Source organism: Salvia hispanica, chromosome 3 (genome assembly GCF_023119035.1).
Source record: "Salvia hispanica cultivar TCC Black 2014 chromosome 3, UniMelb_Shisp_WGS_1.0, whole genome shotgun sequence".
Classification (NCBI taxonomy): domain Eukaryota; kingdom Viridiplantae; phylum Streptophyta; class Magnoliopsida; order Lamiales; family Lamiaceae; genus Salvia; species Salvia hispanica.
In genome coordinates, this window is record NC_062967.1 from 29,041,590 (window position 1) to 29,062,771 (window position 21,182).

At 34.9% G+C, this 21,182-nt stretch overlaps 2 protein-coding genes across 2 annotated transcripts; both read left to right on the forward strand.

The window, feature by feature from the left end:
- The first annotated feature begins 1,269 nt into the window (after window positions 1–1,269).
- On the forward strand, window positions 1,270–10,240 carry LOC125215245 (6-phosphofructo-2-kinase/fructose-2,6-bisphosphatase-like). The gene is made up of 23 exons (XM_048116608.1): window positions 1,270–1,548; window positions 1,822–1,885; window positions 1,980–2,275; window positions 2,764–2,970; window positions 3,544–3,753; window positions 3,852–3,947; window positions 4,626–4,724; window positions 4,814–4,843; window positions 5,232–5,285; window positions 5,464–5,517; window positions 5,589–5,666; window positions 6,143–6,234; window positions 6,308–6,365; window positions 6,456–6,530; window positions 7,249–7,296; window positions 7,686–7,783; window positions 8,139–8,214; window positions 8,347–8,409; window positions 8,502–8,593; window positions 9,204–9,272; window positions 9,366–9,429; window positions 9,523–9,588; window positions 9,814–10,240. The coding sequence occupies exons 1-23, from the start codon at window positions 1,375–1,377 to the stop codon at window positions 9,886–9,888; spliced, it is 2,238 nt and encodes a 745-aa protein (XP_047972565.1). The 5' UTR covers window positions 1,270–1,374; the 3' UTR covers window positions 9,889–10,240.
- A 3,259-nt stretch (window positions 10,241–13,499) lies between these two features.
- On the forward strand, window positions 13,500–17,202 carry LOC125215068 (acyl-lipid omega-3 desaturase (cytochrome b5), endoplasmic reticulum-like). The gene is made up of 8 exons (XM_048116374.1): window positions 13,500–13,887; window positions 14,271–14,360; window positions 14,690–14,756; window positions 14,834–14,926; window positions 15,009–15,194; window positions 15,404–15,484; window positions 16,204–16,341; window positions 16,745–17,202. Exons 1-8 carry the CDS (start codon window positions 13,544–13,546, stop codon window positions 16,925–16,927), a joined length of 1,182 nt encoding a protein of 393 aa, XP_047972331.1. The 5' UTR covers window positions 13,500–13,543; the 3' UTR covers window positions 16,928–17,202.
- The last annotated feature ends 3,980 nt before the right edge of the window (window positions 17,203–21,182 follow it).

Consider the following 21,182-nt stretch of genomic DNA (forward strand, 5'->3'; position numbering starts at 1 on the left):
GATGCTCTAATATCACGAAACTTTCCAAAAGTTTATTTTTTCACATGAACTTTAAACTTGACACATAATAACATGAAGCTATATAGTTGTGCATTTTTAGGGGCTGTGATCATATCTATCTGCATTATAGGGGCTGTGAAATCACATAACTATCATTTTTCATGGATAACCATATATGGTAAGTAAAATGTAGTCGAATTTTGTTGCCGGTGATAAAAATACAACTATATAAGTTTATGATATTATATGTCGTGTTCAAAGTTCGTGTGAAAAAACAAACTTTTGGAAAGTTTCTTTATAAAAAAATTAAAATAAAGACAAACTTTAATGATGGAAGTTTTGAGCTTGTTCTTAGCATATAAAACTATAAAATGTCTTCGCCTTACGACCATCGTGCATTATTGCAACATCAATAGTTCATATCATCCAAGTCCATCGGGGCACTACTAGTAGAAATCATCATCCACGACCAATGTGTTAGCAATGCGAAACAACAATGATACATGATGAAACTACGCTTGAACATTTGTGGACCCCATCAAGGCTCACCGACAAGATAATCATGCACTAGTTGTGTATTTGCTTTTTCACGTTCTCAGTGAACGTACGGCCTTGGTCATTAAATACTTCCACCAACCCTTTATAAAGCAATCATTTGTTGTATCCTCGTTTGAACCATTGATATTGCAAATTTGCAATCATCGTGGGGACCCGTTGAATTATAGAAAAAATTTAATGGGGAAATCATAAAAGTTGTGCATGTGAAGATATTATGTTGTATTTATAGATAAAAATAATATACTTATTCCGTCCATGAAAAAAATCATGTTCTTTCATTATATTCTTTGTCGTCCATCAAAATTAATCCTTAATACTCCACTTCAACCATTTTTTTTATATATATCTCATAATTTATCAACCGGGAGCTATGCAACGCAGATTGCTATAAGTGAACAACACTGACAGAACCGCCCCACTATGCTATAGGCCATACTACGAAGCCCACAATGTGTCGGTTATGAGCACCAACACGAGCAGTTCGACCCCTACCACTTAGTTGCAGTGAAGATGCCCTAAGCGCCCCGCAACGCATGCCTCTGCATCATATCAAAACGAGACAGGGCATCCACATTTACAAATAACATACAAATAAATAAATAAAAAATTGAAGTAGATAATGACATGGAAAACCCAAAATATTTTAAAAATGACAAAATTAATATTTAAGGATGGAATTGAATCTAAAGAATATTTCCCTCCCTTTACGAATTCTATTCCATTCCATTCTTATCGCCATTTTCACCCACTTCATCGCTCTTCGCAGCTCACTCTCTCTCCATCCAAATGCTTTGCACCTATTCACTCCTTTAGAATATGGGCACCGCTGCATCCACGAACGCCGACACTAGCTCCCATGGCTCCGAAGACCACGCCGGCGGCCAGCTCTACGTCTCTCTCAAAATGGAGAACTACAGGCTCAAAGGAGAGCTTGTGCCCCATGTCTACGGTTCCGCCCCTCTCGTCGGCTCCTGGGATTCATCCAAAGCTGTGAGAGTTTTTCTATCAATTTCTGTTTATTTTAACCAATTGCAACTTCGCACTTGTTCGCGTTTTTGCGATCGTGATTGCAGTCATGGTTCGCATTGTTGTAGTACCTCTTTTTCACTTACTGATTGGCTTATGGATTTTTGAATCTGTCTCTGATTGATTGTGGATATTATCATCGATTCTGTGTATTTGTTGAACTCCGAGTAAATAGGGTTGCAATTGGTGCTTCTATCAGCTATTACTGGTTATATCTGATTGCACTGTATTCTACAGCTGTCTATGGAGAGGGAATCGACTTTCATGTGGGAATTAAGCTTTGTTGTACCACCTAATCACGGTAATTTTGCTTCTAATATGTGTATGCAATATGTTACGTCTCCATTTTTTGTGTATCAGAATTTTGAAGTCTGATGATTTTTGTATGGTAATAGAGACACTGGATTTTAAGTTTTTGTTGAAGCCAAAGCATGGTAATGTGCCTTGTGTTGTGGAGGAGGGTCCAAATAGGCAATTGATAGGAGGTACGTTGCAAGGGGATCAGGACTCGGCTATGTTTAAGTTGTCTGGAGATGAGATTCTCGAGTATAAAGTATTCATTAAAGCGGATAGGGTTTCACCATTCGATCTTGCTGCAAGTTGGAGGGCGTATCAGGAGAACTTCCAGCGATCTACTGTTCGTGGAATACCAGACGTCAGTATAGCTTCTGCTACTGAAGCTGCTAATGAGGTAGGTATAGAACGTCTCGTACTAATGAGAGCACTCTCAAGTTTTAGTTTGGTAATGCCGTAATGCTGTATTGACGTTCTGAAATTGTATTGTTTCTAACTGATCATATATTATTCTATACTACTTGTGTCCTGTTTTCCTCCCTATATGCCCGGGGTCCCCTATCACATAAACTGTCTGAATAATTCAAATATACTAGGAATGGACTTATGGAAATGTAGGTCTAGCCCTAACGTATTGAAGCCAAACAGATGCCCGACAATGTGCAACTTTCCTTTCTATTTTCCCTTTATCATTTTTTTCATAAGGGATCTTCGCTGACTAGGAAGCTTTTTGAAGCATCATATATGTTGCTTCTCTGATTTATACACATACCACAATTAGGCAACATGTTCCCCACTCCCTTCTGTGGCTTTTATAGCTTTCTATACTTGACATGTTATGCATGAGTAAGCATCACTTCATTCATCGGGCACTTTTTGATACAGATTGGATCCCAAGCAAGTTTGGAGCTCGATATTGAGCACTATGTTGTTCCGGCTCCATCATCTGCAAATTCAGGTCCTGTTTATGCAGCAAATATGACTGAAACTCCTAGATCACTTGCTCGTACAGGAGTGTTTTCTAGGAATGACAGCTCTCTTGGTTCATCACATTCTCAAAAAGACCTCGGTGCCTCAGTTGACCGACCTGGTGTATGGTGTTAATTTGTTCCTCCCTTTTGTCCATTCATGAGTTGCGTGTCATACTGTCATTCTAATGCGATAATGATAGAATTTCGTCTAGTGTACCTCAGGCAACTCAACACATAATAACCAACTCTTAAACCTCATTTTACATAGTGCTTTTCATGCATAATAAATTCATATTCATTGTTATCTTCCTACTATGGTGGTAGGCATCTACATACTTATAAAGTGTAAGATTATACTTTTGATAGCTGAAACTTTGCAATTGCAATTTGTTATCAGATTTTGACTTGTGTTTATGAGTGTGAATGTACCAAACTACCAATCAAATCAAATGTTATTCTTTTGCCAAGGTAAAAATCAAAGTCCACCCTCCCAATTTAGTTGCTGAAGTAAATGACTGAAGTTTTCTGCTTTTGACATGACAAGAGAACTTAAAACAAATACATACCTGATTTATCTGCACACCCTTTCATGGCATTGAGGACAAATTCCTTGATATTAACAGCTTGCTTTTCATGTATTTACAACTTTTGTACAGTATTCCTTCTTATGTTGACTCTGTTTATTTTCTATCAGGGGATGGAAGTCATTGTCCCAGAAACAGCAAAATTGTCTTTAGGATCTGGCTTGGTTGAGTCAAAGTCTGTTGGAACTTTTTCTAACATGCAGAAACAGGAAGGACACAGAGGACTCTTTGTGGATAGGGGGGTAGGATCCCCTAGGCTAATGAAATCATCAAGTTCATCAGCTTTTGCTGTTGATGTCAAACTTGGTTCAGAGTCTAAGGTTTGTGAGAAATCTATGATACTTGGTTTAACATTTCTGACAATGTATATCTTCCATCGTGCAAAGTAGCTTCTGAGACATCAATTATGTTTTTCTAGAACTCTATGCCAGCTGCTGCAGGAGCTGTTGCAGCAGGAGCTGTAGCGGATCAGATGCTTGGGCCCAAGGAGGATAGGCATTTGGCAATCGTCCTGGTACATCCTAGTATTCTAGCTAACACTTCATAGAAGTCATTTTACCTCTTCAGGGCTAGGTAGAGCTTTTTGTGAAGATTGTTTAGTTTGCAGTTAAGTGTGCCCATCCCCCATCTCCATTTAGTTTACCCATTTAAGTAATAGAAAAATCAGGAGTTAACAATTTGTTGGATAGAGTCGGCATATGTTTTCCTTTCCATTTTGTTCTTGAAGTTTTATCCGTCTGAAAATTAAGTTCTAAGCAATTCTGTGTCAACATTTCATATATTATGTGTTTTCTTTTGATGTCCACTTGCTTGTATGGTACATATGCATGTAAATATGTGGTGCAACTTGCACATACGATTTCAGCAATGTATCTTAAACAACATTTAGCACAACATAATTCAAATTGAAACATTTATTTCTCTGCATTTTCTCCGATTCTGCATATGGAGGCTTGGGGAACTTAGTTTCTTCAGAGAGCTAATATCTAAACTTTCAAATGAATATGAAAACTTTTATTTTAGATATTAATATTTTATCCTACAGATGAATATTACAGTTGTTCATTTGACACACAAGATCCTTTCAACAATGCCCAAGATACAAGGAACATCGTCTTGTATTCCATTTTAAGATTTTTTGATTGGAATTTGGATATTCAACTTTCATGCTTCAAATCGAGCTTTTTTACAGGTTGGGTTGCCTGCACGGGGTAAAACTTTCACAGCAGCAAAACTTACTCGATATCTTCGCTGGTTAGGACATGATACCAAACACTTTAATGTTGGGAAGGTCATTGATTCTCTATATTTGATTTCTCATTCGTTATTTTCCTGCTATTATTCGAGAGTAAGGGACATTGTTGTGTATTCTGTTTGCAGTATAGAAGGCTCAAGCATGGAGTTAACAAGGTACTGTCAGTTGTCCACGTCTCGTCTTCCGCTTTTTTGTTTGCTTGTCTCATGAAGCACAGAGGTGTCAGTTCTATTTCTAGTGGCCAATCTGGATTCCCAATTTGTCAACATGTAGCCTCTATTATCAAGAAGATTGAGGGAATTTTCCTCTTTTTTTGTGTGGAGAGTATTAGGAATAGACATGCTATTTATTTAACTTTGACACAATGTTACTTTCTTTCAGCAAGTTACGTCCAGTATATGTATGATATCACCAAGTTCAAGGGATAGCGTTGGGCAAATATGCCTCCACTATAATGAACCACTTATTCACAACATATTGAACCTTTTACACTCAAGCATCCTTAATTATGATACTTATTTAACTCTCATTGATATGATGCAGACAGCTGATTTTTTCAGCGGCGACAATCCAGAAGGCATAGAGGCACGCAATGAGGTATTCTTAATTGGAAGCATTTCTTTCAAATCTGATTTTTTCTGTGAATGATTCCAATAATAAGAAGGTGCAGGTTTTATTCAGAACTTTTATTGTTAATGTTTTTCTTATATAAAAACTTATAATCTGTATTGACCTTTTTCCTTGGGCATAGTTCTAATTCATGACATGCTACTAGGTAGCAGCTCTTGCAATGGAGGATATGATATCGTGGATGCAAGAGGGTGGCCAGGTAGGTACATTTCACTTTACCAGCATAACATTTATTGGATCCATTGGTAATGCATTTTTAATTATGCTTAGGTTGGGATATTTGATGCTACGAACAGCACCAGGAAAAGACGGAATATGCTTATGAAAATGGCTGAAGGAGAATGCAAGGTGGAGTACTGGATTTTTGTTGCTTTACTGCTATTGGATCAGCATATTGTCTATTCTAAGTAATTTTCAACTGATTCTGTTCATCTGTTGTATGGTATAAAGTGGTTTTACCAGTAATGTGTTAGCATGCGTAAAAGATGGTTACTTAAAGAGTTTTCTTTTAGTGTTAATTAGAGGCCTAGAGAACCTGAATAACTTCAAATGAGAGTTGTGCCTACCCATTGAGAATGTCTGTTCATTAACAACATTTTGGTCCAAATTAGTAGTAACATTTTTTGGTTTCTATTGTGTACTCAATTTTTGTTGTCAATTAACTTAAAGTGCTGCTTATTCTGAGTATGTCAATAAATTAATTAACTCAAATTGCTGCATTCACCTTAAATGTGCATTTCTGTAGTGCCAAGTCATCATAATGTAGTGCGACTTGGGTAAATCTTTTTCACTAGATATTTCATCATGATGTTTTTTACCGACAGATTATCTTTCTGGAGACATTATGCAACGATAGGAATATAATTGAGAGGAATATACGTCTCAAAGTTCAACAGAGCGCAGACTATGCAGAAGAGTACGATGCAAGATGGTTTCCTTGTCATTTATGCACCACATATATTCTCACAGTGATTGGTGGTATATTTCAGGCCAGATTTTGAAGCAGGTTATCAGGATTTCAAGGTCCGACTGGAAAATTACGAAAAGGTAGATCCTGGGACATAGCTTTTGATATCACTGGCAATGTGTTATGTGGAGAAAAATAATGATATATGAACAGTTTTTCTTTTTGTTCAGGTCTATGAGCCAGTTGAAGAAGGGTCTTATATAAAAATGATAGACATGGTCTCTGGAAATGGTGGACAAATACAAGTAAATCCCCTCAATGTTCTTGCTTTTTTTATCTATTTTTTGTAGAGCATTAGCTATCTACTTATATGAGCAAGAGTGCTATGCCAGTGTGTGAATGCTTCTACAGAATCTAAATTCCTTGAGTAGATGAAAAGTAATGGGAAAAGTGATATTTATATCTATACATTTAGACAATGCTTTGATTAATTAAATCCAGCGAAGGCAATGTTATAATCTGCTTTCCCTCACCTTGGCATATGGTGCTGCTGCCACTATATGATGGTATGAGTTAGAAACACAATCTTGGATCTTTTTGAAGAAAATGTCCGCAGCATCTAAAATCATTACAGAACTTTCAAAGCTGTCATGTTGAAATGCAACCATAGATTGGTTGCTTATAAGGCTGAACAAGGGGTCATTATTGATTGTGCTAAGCATATACTGTGTGTTATAAATCTATGAAGGTCTTGCAAATAGCAATTTATCGAGATACGGGGCTGCTTCTTTTGCTTAAATTAATACACTTTGAACACCATTGTCTTTCACGGATATAGTATCTATAGTTGGAGAAAAGGGGCATCAATGCCATTTCCTGTTTTGTGAGTCTCTTTCATATCATCCCATGGTTGTTATGGCATTTTACCAAAGCGCAAATGGTCCTTACCTTTCTTTACCAATTTACTTTAGACTGAGATACTGATATAATCATCTAATAAATATTTGTGTTTTGTTGAAACAGGTGAACAACATTAGTGGGTACCTTCCAGGGCGGATAGTATTCTTCCTGGTATGTTGTAAAACATCTTTTATAAGGAATCGCTAGAGTTTTCTGCAAAGAAATTGTGAAGATACGTTTTACCCACAACAGATGAGAGAATTGAAAGCGGCCTACTTGATTCCAAATTGAATTTCGATTAATTTGAATTTTTGCCTCCAAAAATATGCCGATTAATTATTTTTTTAAAATGTTACATAATTTTGGATACATGCACTGGGAGGTGTGTTTTAGTCATCACCAAAATTACAATGTGTGCATGTTACTCCCTCCGCTCCCCATGTCCTCCCACTTTTTTAACGAAGTCAACAATTTCTTAAAACCCACACTGAATGGGGCAGCTAATGGGGACATAAAGGATTACTTGAGATATGACTGATGGTGTTGCGTATCATTTGCAGGTGAATACACATCTGACTCCCCGTCCAATTTTGCTTACCAGGCATGGAGAGAGCCGATACAATGTCAGAGGTCGAATTGGCGGTGACAGTGCCATAAGGTTCTCTGAATTTTGGAATATGAATACAGTTTCTACTTTGTTTAAACTCTTTCCAAATCCTCTTTAAATATAATTTGGTCTCTTGGAAAAATTCAAACGAGAGAATAATGTTGCCTTTTTCCTGCAACCATGTTTTGTTGAGCGAAGTCAATTCCATCGAAATATTAGAAGTTAACATTTCTTCAAGTACTCAGGCTTTGCACTAGCATACAAATGAAATATTTTCCATTCTTAGGAAAGCCAGTAATGTACTTTCTAACTTGTTTCAGTTCTAATTACTGTTTCTGTTTATCAGCATAAGGGTAATTTGATCTGGTTTCATTTGGTAACTTTGGTGCTAGTTTTCCTTGTGCAGTGATTCTGGCGAGCTTTATGCTAAGAAGCTTGCAAATTTTGTCGAGAGGCGCCTGAAAAATGAAAAGGCTGCTTCCGTAAGATTCTCCAATTTCATAAATTTTGGGATATCGGCTTCCAGTCTCTATTCCTCAATTTTAACTCAACCTGGTTACTGGAATATTATGAGGAAGACATATCATTATAATTTTTGTTTCTACTGTGATCAGATATGGACTAGCACGTTACAGAGAACAATTCTGACAGCAGGTCCGATTGGAGGATTTCCCAAGGTTATGATTGACGCCATTCTTCACTGCACTTTCTGTTGTCGGTGTCTTTGACTGACATCTAATATTACTCATTTAATTATGTTATCTTGTAGATACAATGGCGTGCACTTGACGAAATTAATTCTGGTGTATGCGATGGGATGACATATGAAGAAATTAAGAAAAATATGCCAGAAGAATATGAGTATGCTTCATTTCTTTTGTGTTACGTTCTTCCATCTCCATATTTTGTTTTGTCCTGAAAGCAGTACAAGTGAATATATAACATGTGTGTACAAGGTGACCTGTCCATTTGATGATATTACGTGAACCTGTCCGTTTTCTCACCTTGTCCTTTTGATGATAAGTAACAACCACTTTGTATAATAGATTTGAGAATTTTAGCAATTGTTGCTAGTCATATGGTCCATGTAAAACCACACAATTAATCATGATTTAAGTACATAATGCTCGGTCTGTATGTAACATTAAATTATAATAGCATTGAAGCCTTAGCCTGCTTGTGTTATACTAGCGAGCTTCGTGGAGTTCAGAGTTCAGACCGAGAAGAGGATAAAAGTATTTTTGAAATGTTATTCAAAACGGTTTTTGCAGACTTGAATTCCACAGAGCTTATTCCTAGAAACAAGTTAGGTGAATTTGAATGTCCCATTCCCTCTCTCGTGAACCTAACTTCATCTCATTCGTTTCCTAATTTCTTTTATATAGGTGTTCTTGTTTACACACCTTTCCCCTTTCCTCTCATTGTCATTGATTAACATCTTCTGAAATTAATGTCATCCTAAAAACTGCAGATCGCGTAAAAAGGACAAGTTAAGGTACAGATATCCTCGTGGAGAATCTTATCTTGACGTTATACAACGGTCCGTCATATGCAGTTCAAATGTGCCTTTCCCTTTGGGTCAAATTCATACTTCATAACGCCTAACACGTTCATTTGTATCTTCTCTTTTCAGGCTGGAGCCTGTAATTATTGAGCTCGAACGACAAAGAGCTCCCGTTGTGGTCATATCCCACCAGGTTATACATCTATCACACTCCTATAATTTAGTTTTTCCCCACGAAAACACAGAATATGCTTGAGATGCCAATTGACTTCTTCCGGATTTTCAGGCAGTTTTGAGGGCTTTGTATGCTTATTTTGCTGATAGGCCATTGAAAGAGATTCCCCATATCGAGGTAACACATTCACAGCTATGCACAATTTCCACGTCTTGCACTACTTCACGAATTTCAAACTTTGATATTCTATCTTTGAAATATATTCGGATATTTGGTCTGTTTTAAGACGACATTTACACCATTGGAAGAGGCTGCAAAACTATATAAAACAGAATTACAGAAGCTGAGCTGCATCTTTTCTGAAAATTAAACGTGGCTTATCTTTTCTTTCACAATACACAGATGCCGCTTCACACAATAATAGAGATACAGATGGGAGTTACCGGTGTCCAAGAGAAACGATACAAGCTCATGTGAGGGCTCGCGAAACTCGACACCATTGCATAGTAAGCTCCCATTACTTACCTACTAATGTCCCTCGCTGTATAAAACTGATACAAAGGAGACAAATAATGTTAGGTCAGGTGAAAATTACTCACCATGAACAGAAATTTATGGCTAACTGTCACCTCATTGTTTGAAATTCGTTCTTGATCCGAATGGGTCGAAAATAATGGCCCGTCACCTGCTGCTTTTCGTCTGGTGTCTCCGATTGTTTGTTCACTGAGTCTTCTGACTTGAGCTATGATCCTCACAGATCTATGATCTCTATGTTGGGCATAAATGGTACTGACACATTTATTTTTAACTAAACTTTGAATATTTTGAATGTGGTTTTTGTTCTTGGCTGTTTATGATGCATTTAAACCTGTTTGGTAGTGAATCTTTGATCCAAAGGGGTCAAAAATAATAACCAACTAAATGAAAATTACTACTAATATAGTAATAGTATTTACACATTTAAAGGGATAAATACATTTTCTTATTTTCTAATATAGAGATGGGTGGTGGGTTCGACTAACAATTTGAATCCAATTTGAATGGGCCTACTTGAATCCAATGGGTATAGCACCTGATCATTTTTCTGTAGATTCTTAAAACCAATGTTTTAAAAATCAGACCAGCAAGAGAACCGATGAGGCTATCAATTCACGGTTCGATCAAGAGGACCGGTTGAATCACTGCTTAGGTCAGCTATATCAAACATGTACTAGTATAATTTAAATATATTGCACAAAAAATATAGTAGTACATGAATAACAAAAAGCACGTTATAGAACATGAGTTATAAATCTTAATAATATGAAACGTCGATAAATTACAAGTTTGCAAATAAATTTAAAAATAAATCCACAGTTAAACAGATCATGATAACCTTCCTATGTAACTAACTTAAATCCAAGATAATACTCGATAGCAAATTAGTCGTATAACTGAATTATGTTGGCAACAACGATTATGTAGTCTAATCGGCGTGGCTTGGGTAGAATAATAAAAACGATTTCAATAAAATAAAAATAATTGGTAAATAATTATGTACGGTATCTTTAATCATTAAAATTACCTAAAAAATTTAATGAAACCGACAACCACCTATTTTATCGGTGCGCCATGCGTAGTAATAAAACCTTGCATGGAGGCCACGCAAATATATGCATGCATTATCAATATAAGAATGTCGGACACATAGATCTCAGAAGAAATACTCATTTAGTGTAAATGTATAATCTCAAAATAATATTAATCTCGATAATACTTCACTCCTTGCTCATATTATAAATGTGATTTCCGAAATAATACTTTAATATTCTTTTAAATAAAAATGTAGATTTATCTTGTTTTATCGAAACTACTTACAAAATGTCACAGAACAAACCCATTTGCATATGCATGGGTTCCATATAAATGTAATTAAATAGATTCTCATTATTATATATGTATATATATTTATTTAAACATGTATGTTTGGTTTTGTTTTAGCTTACGGCATATAAATTAACCAATTATTAAATACAATATATCTATGAAGCTAGGTTTGCCGCACAAAGTTATTCTAATAAATATTCATAAAATTAACAAAAACAATTAAAAATTCTAGCTCATGCATATCTTCTCCCATCAATCCTAGTAGTAGTATTTATTTTTCTATTTTAATAATTTATAAAAACGAAAGCTAAAAAATCTAATATTTTTTATATTGTTTTTTAGAATTGTCTACCAAGTACATATTGCAATAAACATTATGGTTGGTGTGTAACATTTTCTATAGTTGATGTTATATATAGCTATTTAAGAAATCTAATGCAACGGTTGATTAGCATTAGACGAAGATATATATACCATGCTAGCTTTTTAGTGTAATTGCATTTTTAATTGTGAATACATGGCAGCTGTAATTAATATACTCCGTATTTGTTTGGCCATTTTCTCTTGTCTTAACCTTTGGATTTTCATATGTTTGGAAATTTATGATTATACATCGAATCTGGTATATGAATTGATTGAATTGTTGGCATACAACTTTTTTGGTCGAGTAAATATACATGCAACATCAAATTTTCTTGTCAGCTATTGTTTGTATTTTTTTAAGGGAATGATCCATCAATATATCAAATAAGAAGAATCCAACAAATTAATAATCTTCAATAATTAAGTTAAGAATCCAGTTATCTAAATAGTTGCAATTAAATGAGTTCATTTTCCAAAAATTGCGCCTAAATATGGATCAAGAAGTATAAAACGCAGCAATTAATTAATCTTCATCATACTATTTTTTTTTTCCATCATACTATTTAAATTTCCCAACATGACAAATTCTCAATTTGAATAAAAGTATGTAATCAATAGTTGGAGTTGTCTACACTTCGGATCAGTTCACTTTCCAAGATTATATCTCATAATAAATACTCCCACCGTTCCCGATTAGGAATCACACTTTGACCGGACACGAGTTTTAAAAAATGTAAAGAAAAATTAGTTGAAAAAGTTAGTGGAATGTGAAACCCACTTTTTTATATTGGTTTTATAATAAAATGTGAGTGAAGTGAGTTAGTGAAATGTGGGACCTACTTACCATTTATAGTAAAAATAAAATGTGACTCTTAATTGGGGACGGACCAAAATGAAAAAAGTGTGACTCTTCATCGGGGACGGAGGGAGTAATAAATATGTAAGTTTATAAGATTGAATCTTATAACTTAGTCCTATATGAATAATCATATAATGATAAATTATAGCAATTAAACGGTACTTTCATTTTCTAAACAGGTATATTTATCTCTTCTTCACCCAAAAAAACAAAAAATAAAAAATAAATAGAATAGAATAGTCAATTTTTTTTAAACGGTACCTTCATTATTTAAAGATGTGTATTTATCTCTTTTCCAAAAGAAAATTTAAAAATAGAAGAGACTAAATTTTTTTGGAAAACTCATAAATTTAATAATAAAAACCAGACTACTTTTCATATATTCTTCAACCATATAAAATTAATGATTAAGAATTCAAAGTCTAAAACTATTCTATATAATTACATATGAACTTATTTCGCTCCATATTAATTCACTTCAGAATGAGCATAGCATTTTTTTAGATAAAGATAATCTATTTCAAAAAACCAAAACACTTACTATATATATCTATCTTATAATTTCTTCAATTTTTTTTTCTTCACATAATATAAACAACAACACATAAATTATTGCACAATATAAAAAAGTCATCATAGCTAGCAAAAGTGAATACTCCATTATTTAATTTCTTCAAATAAATTCTTATAACTTCAAACTCAATTCCATAAAACTGCAATTATAGTCGAATTTAAGAGACCACTTGACCAACTCATATAGTACATCCTAGTACTCCAAAAGAGACCCTAATATATATATGAGCTTGGATCTAATTAAGAAATCCTTGTTAAAAATTACTAAAAATCAATAATCAGTCACAATTAAAAATAAAAAAACAATAAGAAAGAATATAAAAAATAGGATCTGACCTTAACCCTAAAATGAGGTCACTCCAGTCACACACACCAACACGTATATGCGCACACTCTCTCTCTCTCTATATATATTCCCACTCACGCCTATTCCATTCCTTCAAACTGAAAACCAGCTCCTCGTCCCCAAAAATGGCCGTTTCTTCCGGTGCCCGTCTCTCCGAGAGTGGCGCTGAAGGAGGAGAGCCCTACGCCGGCCAATGCGAGCACCTCGAAGGAATCGGAAAGCGCGCCGCCGACAAATTCGACCCCGCCGCGCCGCCGCCGTTCAAGATCGCCGACATCCGCGCCGCGATCCCGCCGCATTGCTGGGTGAAGGACCCCCTCCGCTCCCTCAGCTACGTCGCCTGGGATCTCATCGCCGTCGCCGCGCTCCTCGCCGCCGCCGCCTACTTCGACAGCTGGATCTTCTGGCCGATCTACTGGGCGGCCCAGGGCACCATGTTTTGGGCCTTGTTCGTCCTCGGCCACGATTGGTAATTTCATTTCCTGTTTTTTTTTTTTTTTTTTTTTTTTTTTTTCGATTAAATCGAATCACATTTTACTTTATTCAGTTATAAATTAAATCTCACTAATACAGTCATTTCTCATTTGCTATTTAATTGATTTATTTATATCTCATTTTATAAAAATCTTTTCTTTATTTATTAATATACGTATCAATGTCAATTTCTACAATTAATGAGAAGTAGAAAGAGTACTATAATTGGTGTTGAAGCTACATTGACAAATTGAACAATAATTTTGTAGGTAGCTCCTATAATTGTAGTATATGTATGGATGCATTTTATTTTGTTTAGTTTATTGTGGTATAAACTTTGTATTGGTATTCAATTTAGTGCATGCTGATTCATTGCAGTGGGCACGGGAGTTTTTCAGACAGCACCACGCTAAATAACGTGGTGGGACACATACTACATTCTTCAATTCTTGTACCTTATCATGGATGGTTAGTATTTCGACTTAAAAACTTTTTATTTATGTTTTTGCATCATCTACCTCCGTTCACAAATAATAGTCTTGTATGTTTTTTTAGCCCGGTCATAAAAATCATAGCTTGTTTCCATTTATTCTGTATCGATCTTTAAGATGAGACATTTTTCTTCGCAATGCTACAATTACTTTTGTTAAAAATTGATCTCGATTCTCGATCGGTTTATAAACATATTCTTATTCGGTCATTCTTAGTAAAACTTGTGCTGATAAAGGATGACAATATTATATTTTGTCACAAATGTCACACAAATATGGCTAATATAGATCTGTATTTTTACTTAGGCGAATTAGCCATCGAACACACCACCAGAATCATGGTCACGTGGAGAAGGACGAGTCATGGGTGCCGGTAAACATTTTTTTCTACAAAAACATCTTGAATCTTTTATCATAGAGATTGATTAATAAGTTAATTTATTAATGCAGCTGCCTGAGAATTTATACAAGCAGCTAGATTTCTCAACTAAATTCTTGAGATACAAAATCCCATTCCCCATGTTTGCCTACCCTCTCTACTTGGTATGGTTCTCTCTCTCATCAAATTTAAGTAATTGAAATTTCCAACATGGATATTAAATTAAGTTTATTTATTTAATTTCAGTGGTATAGAAGTCCTGGAAAAACTGGATCTCATTTCAACCCAGATAGCAGTTTGTTCAAACCCAATGAGAGAGATTTGGTCATCACTTCCACCGTTTGTTGGGCTGCAATGGTTGCTTTTCTCCTTTATGCTTCCACCATTGTTGGCCCAACCATGTTGTTCAAGCTCTACGGCGTGCCTTATTTGGTAAGACACTGTCACACTACTATGAAATCGAGAGTATTGCTATTTCGAATCGAGTCCAAATGAGACACAATACGAAATAGAGAATATTGTTATACTCCTATCAAATAAATCATAGGGATAATAGCTATTCATGGAATTATCAAATTTTGTAATTTAAATAACTATCATCTTAGAATAAAATTCTGAAGTCATGGGTTCGAATCTTGTAGATATTCGTTGTGTGGTTGGACACGGTGACATATTTGCATCACCATGGTTACGACAAGAAGCTGCCATGGTACCGCAGCAAGGTATTATTTTAATTCAGTATTGTTTCTATTTTTGTTTAAGTTCTGTCACTAGCATATGTTTCCCAATTTTAATGCCACATTAACTAACACAAATATCTACATTGAAATCGACTATATTAGTATTTGTTTAGCTGAAAATCTCACCTACCCATCCAGTGTATTTTAATATATGTTCACAAAAGATGTATTTTACTTTTGTCCTAGATCTATCTCTTTTATTATTATGATTCATAAATTTTAAACATTAATTCAAAAATCGTCACATATACTTAAATTAGGTATTTTTTCTAATTCTTGTTTTAATTTGGTAACATCTCCTTGTTATAATTGGGAAAATATTCTGAACTATTAGTTCAAAATATTGCGATCGTTCAATTTCCACTATTGCTATGACTAGAGATTATGTTCCTTACTTTTTGTTGTTTGGTTGCCATTTTTTCTCGAAAACTGAATCAATGACACTGTATCTTGACTTAGTGTTAAGATCATCTTAGCCAATTTATTTCGGCTTATCTCATACCGTATCTCATTATTATAATGTCTAGTGAGTCGAATGACCGTGGTCCAGTCAAGAGTGACGATGTCTACTCAAAATATCTTGAATTAGAATCTCACCAACCTTTTCTAAATCAGAGATTTCCAGTCATGTGCTCCGACACAAGTCATGTGCTATGAAAGTAGTAGTTATTAATGGTTCCTTTTTTGTCTTGTAATAACAGGAATGGAGTTATTTAAGAGGAGGATTGACAACAGTAGATCAAGACTATGGAATATTCAACAAAATTCACCATGATATTGGCACCCATGTTATACACCACCTCTTCCCTCAGATCCCACACTACCATTTAGTGGAAGCGGTGAGATCTCTATTCATAATTAAATTTATTTAATTAGTCCCTAATCACGTGATCATCTTAGCATAACAACAACATTAAATCTTATATATTCTTGCACTAGAAATATTATGCTATATATCTATGTTTAGATTTTTTAACTTAGTAGTACTATCATTTGAAACTGACTATTATTTTTATAAATGACATAAAAATCTTAGTATGATTTGTTCTTTATTCACATTTTGGAAATTAGTGAGAAAATGGACAAATCATTCTTTGATTTTTGTGCAACTTTGTAACATCAATGACTTAATGATATATAAAAACATAAGTTATGTAGCATTACATTCCAATACCTGAAAATTCAAATTTTTTTAAACATGTTTTTTACCGATGAAATGATATACGAGAGTGGTGTTCACAGACGAGGGAGGCGAAGAGGGTGCTCGGAAATTACTACAGAGAGCCCAGAAAATCTGGACCAGTTCCATTTCACTTGATTCCCACATTGTTGAAAAGTCTAAGCAGAGATCATTATGTCAGTGATAATGGAGACATAGTTTACTATCAAACTGATAGTCAGCTATTTTCGTCAAAAGAGATTTAGTGATGGGTTCTAAAATAATCAAATTGTATTAGATTTATTTCATGGTAGCTTTTTGGGGCCACATTGTTTTAATTAGAGAAATGATTGTGTGCCTCAAGAAGAATTTTAAATAATTGTATCGAGTTTTTCAGAATGCAATTTTGCTCCCCCTTGTTTTTTGTTTTATGATTATGTAATATCCCTTTAAATAAAGTTTTTAGGTGATTGTGTGCCAGTTTTGTGGACTTTTGAAGATTACTTGTATTATTTAAAAAGAAAAGAAGAGGTTTGGTATATTTTGTTTGTTTCGTTCCTGCCTTTCTATTGTTTTGATGGTATTGTTGCATGAATTCGTGGTCTTAGGTTTAAATATTTATACCTTGAGCTCCATAAATCAATGATACCTATTCACTATTTTTTAGGGATATTGACCTCTAATATCATGAAACTTTTAAAAAGTTGGGTTTTTCATAAACTTCAAAATTGACAAATAATATCATGAACTTTACCCCGAGTTTGTTATTTTCCACCAATGAAAAAATTCTGGCCAATAATATTATGATACAGATTTTTTTTTCGTAATTGCTCGACCAAAACTTTGAGAGTTTCAAGATTTTCAATATTTGAGAATAGTTTTTCTTGAAGCACAACCTCTAAATTTGTTCTTCAATCTATTAATATAGCTGAAATTTTTTCACTAGTGGGAAATAACAAACTCGAGGTAAAGTTCATGATTATTTGCCAATTTCAAAGTTCATAGGAAAAACCCAACCTTTTGAAAATTCCATTATATTAGATGCCAATACCCCTTTCAAAATTAAGAGATTAAAATATAAATCACAATTCATGTCAATAAAACAAAAGGTTTTAAGCATTTTAGATTTTGCTTTAAATGTGTTGTACAACTTAATAAATAGTCCGCCGGCTTTGCAATTATTGTGGCAATAACTCAAAAATTACGATTAATAATTTGTGATTTATGTGACAACTACAAGATGTAGTTGCATCCTAGCAAGAATAATAGAATATGATATGTTGTGGTGATGATAATTTACATGAACAAAATAAATCATGAACCCACTAATTACTTTTAGATAATCCAACAATAATCGAGAGATATGATTGTATTTATGAGTTACTACTATTTAAATTCTTTGGTGAGATATGAAGCTACGAATATTTGACAATAGCCACAAATATAGCCACTTAAGCATCGATCTTTTTTCCTTTTCTTTTAGATTTCATAACCAGGGTCCATAGTCATGTCATGTGACACAACTCTCGTATTGATATTATTATTATTATTATTTCCATTTTCATAAAATGCGTTTGTAAATCCTGCCGTTCGATTATGTAAAATTCTGGCTCCGACCCTATTGTCGTACAACTTGATTGAGAGTGGCTAAGATTTCGCTGGCACACGGTCCCGTTTCCTATCCATCATAACGAGTGGGTGAACTGTGGAGTAACATTTAGTTATGTATTATTCAGATATATTAGTATTTGTATCAAAATGATTTTTATGGTTGTCCTACGATATAATTATTTCTTGTGGTTCTAACGTGATTTGTATAAAAAGAGAGGGCCCGTGATATTCTTGTGAAAGGTATTTGTCCTCCACGCCATTTGCAAAGTTTGAAATGTCATATATACCCTCAATAAAATACTCCTTCCGTCTCTAAAAATTTGTCACTTTTCATTTTTTCCATTTTTGGTGGTTGATTTCATATTCTACTAACTCATTCTATTACATTTCTTAAAATCCGTGCCTGGTCAAATGGTGCCAAATTTTAAGCGACGAAGGGAGTATTAAAATACACCCTTCTACGGGTGGCAAAATGGGTAGCGGGTAATGAGTTATTCCCATTTCGACCTGCTACCCGACGGTAGCGGGAAACGGGCGGGATCGGGTAGTGTGTTTTAGAGTTTTGCGGGTACGGGTATACCCGCTACCCGCGCGGGTATACCCGTTAGTCCCGATAATACCCGATATTATTAGTATTAGCTATATACAATCTTTTAATACTTTATGAAATCTAAAAGTTCTAAGAGTTTTTCAAAAATGTTTTTATATTTCAATAAACACACATTTAAAAACTCACCAGAACTAGTTATAGAGTGCTCCCTCACTTTTATTTTCAATCTATTCAAAGCATACAATCAAAATTGATACAATAAATTTTGGTTTGCATTTAGTTTTGAATTTGGAATTTAGAAATGTGCAAATTATATATTAAAATATACAAATATGAGTACATATATACTGCGATCATATTTTGATATTTTCAGTAAGTGAGAGACTAGAAATCATCATATTTGTGCATAGTTGATAGTTGGAATTTTTGCATGAAGATTGAAGAACAAATTAAAAAACAAAAATTTGAAGTCATAGTGCGACAACAATCTCAAAATTCATTACTATTAAAAAAAACTCAAAGCATAAATATTACTCCTTCCGTCCCGGATAATTCGTCTCAGTTTTCCATTTTGGTCCGTCCCACATAATTTGTCTCATTTCACTTTTACCATTTTTGGTAGTGGATCTCATATTCCACTAACTCATTTCTACTCACATTTTAATATGAAACTAATATATAAAGATAGGACCCACATTCCACTAACTTTTTCAACCTTTTTTTCATTACAATTCTTAAAACCCGTGCCCGGTCAAAGTGACCCGAATTATCCGGGACGGATGGAGTAATTGGTTTCATGAACTCAACTTTTGGTTTGAAGAACTTTTTGCATGATTGAAGGGGGTCATACTCAACATCCGGGTTTCGGATTGGGTACGGGTACCCGCAATGTCGGGTACGGGATACCCGGGGCAGGTATTGGGACAACAAATTTGGCAGAAATCGGGTACGGGTACCCGATTTGTCGGGTGCGGGTACCCGCGGGTAACCCGTTTCGCCACCCCTACTCCCTTCGTCCTATTGGTAAAGTAAGAGAGATGTAGAGAGAAAAAGTAATTAAAGTATTGTTAGTGGAGAATCAGTCTCCTCCCCAGAGAAAATACTTTTTAAAATAGGAAAATGCATATTTTTGTGGGACAACTAAAAAAGAAAGAATGCATATTATCGGATGGAGTAGTAGTTATAATTGTGATTTTTGAAACGTTACTATAAATTCATAATGTCACAATTTGATGGCACAAACTCTACTAGTGAGGCATGTTATGTCAACTTGCGATGACGAAAGTAATATGCGAGTCAGGTATCAAGAAATCATGCGTAATGATTATGCATAAAGATCTGGAAACTATTTTTTTTTTGGTTTGGCTGCTGCCACGCATTTTTTGGGTTGAGGAAATTAAACTAGGTTTGGAAATGAACTCTGCTATGCTAACAGCTAGATCTAGGCAGAAATGAATATTGCATGAAAACTACGACTAGACAATCACTAGATCTAAAGACTCGTAACTAATTTACCTAGACCAGGGAATTTAAAATGCAAGTGGGACCCAAAGCTGAAAAAGTAAATACGGACGAAAAGAAAAGCTGCAGAATAACTAACTAAAGCATCAACTGAAAAATGACTTCATCTTCTCCGATGGACTCGCAAGAACACTCGGTAAATTTAATTGGACGCGATTCGGAAACAAACAATCAGATTCAAAACAGGCAGGTGACATACGAAAAGATAACAGAAAAATCTACGCCACTAGACGAAGCCAAACAGAAACAGAGCATAACACTTGAAATTCATGCACAAATCTATCTCCCCTGCTCAGATCCAAAACTCGGATGCTAAATCCACTCCGGATCCAAGCATCCGACACAAAACTCCAACCAAAAACAGCTCCATAACAACAGATTTGGATTCTCCACAGATCAACAACAACAAATACAGATCAACAATCAAACTCCCAGATCAAACACTATGTCGACAGAGAAAATAGCTCAACATAAATCAACTCCAAAACAGAGGAAATGAAACCAACAGAAATGCATAGGAAATTAAGCAACATCAACAGCAGATTCGACTCCCGAAAGTGAAGTTCGAAACAAGAAACAACAAACTGAAATTAAAATGATTGTATCTTCGCCCTCACGCGGACGGTGTTACGTCGGAACTACTGAACTCAAAAACGACCCCCTTAACCACCCCGAATTCCCATTTCCAAGTGTGTGTGTGTGTGCTAAGAGTGAGCAAAAAACAAAAAACGTCCTCTATTTCGTGCTGCATACTCCTCCATTTATAGGCGTTGAGGTGGGGCCCAGCGAGGTATAGATAGACCTTGTTGCCCTCAGCTATTAACTCCCTTCCTCTAGCC

Excerpts from the sequence above, each read along its gene's own strand:
- LOC125215245 (XM_048116608.1), top strand. The coding sequence starts at position 1,375 with ATGGGCACCGCTGCATCCACGAACGCCGACACTAGCTCCCATGGCTCC. Across the intron at positions 8,215-8,346 it reads AAAATGAAAAGGCTGCTTCC|ATATGGACTAGCACGTTACA; the intron begins GTAAGATTCTCC and ends TACTGTGATCAG. Across the intron at positions 9,430-9,522 it reads TTGTGGTCATATCCCACCAG|GCAGTTTTGAGGGCTTTGTA; the intron begins GTTATACATCTA and ends CCGGATTTTCAG.
- LOC125215068 (XM_048116374.1), top strand. The coding sequence starts at position 13,544 with ATGGCCGTTTCTTCCGGTGCCCGTCTCTCCGAGAGTGGCGCTGAAGGA. Across the intron at positions 13,888-14,270 it reads TTCGTCCTCGGCCACGATTG|TGGGCACGGGAGTTTTTCAG; the intron begins GTAATTTCATTT and ends GATTCATTGCAG. Across the intron at positions 14,757-14,833 it reads AGGACGAGTCATGGGTGCCG|CTGCCTGAGAATTTATACAA; the intron begins GTAAACATTTTT and ends TTATTAATGCAG.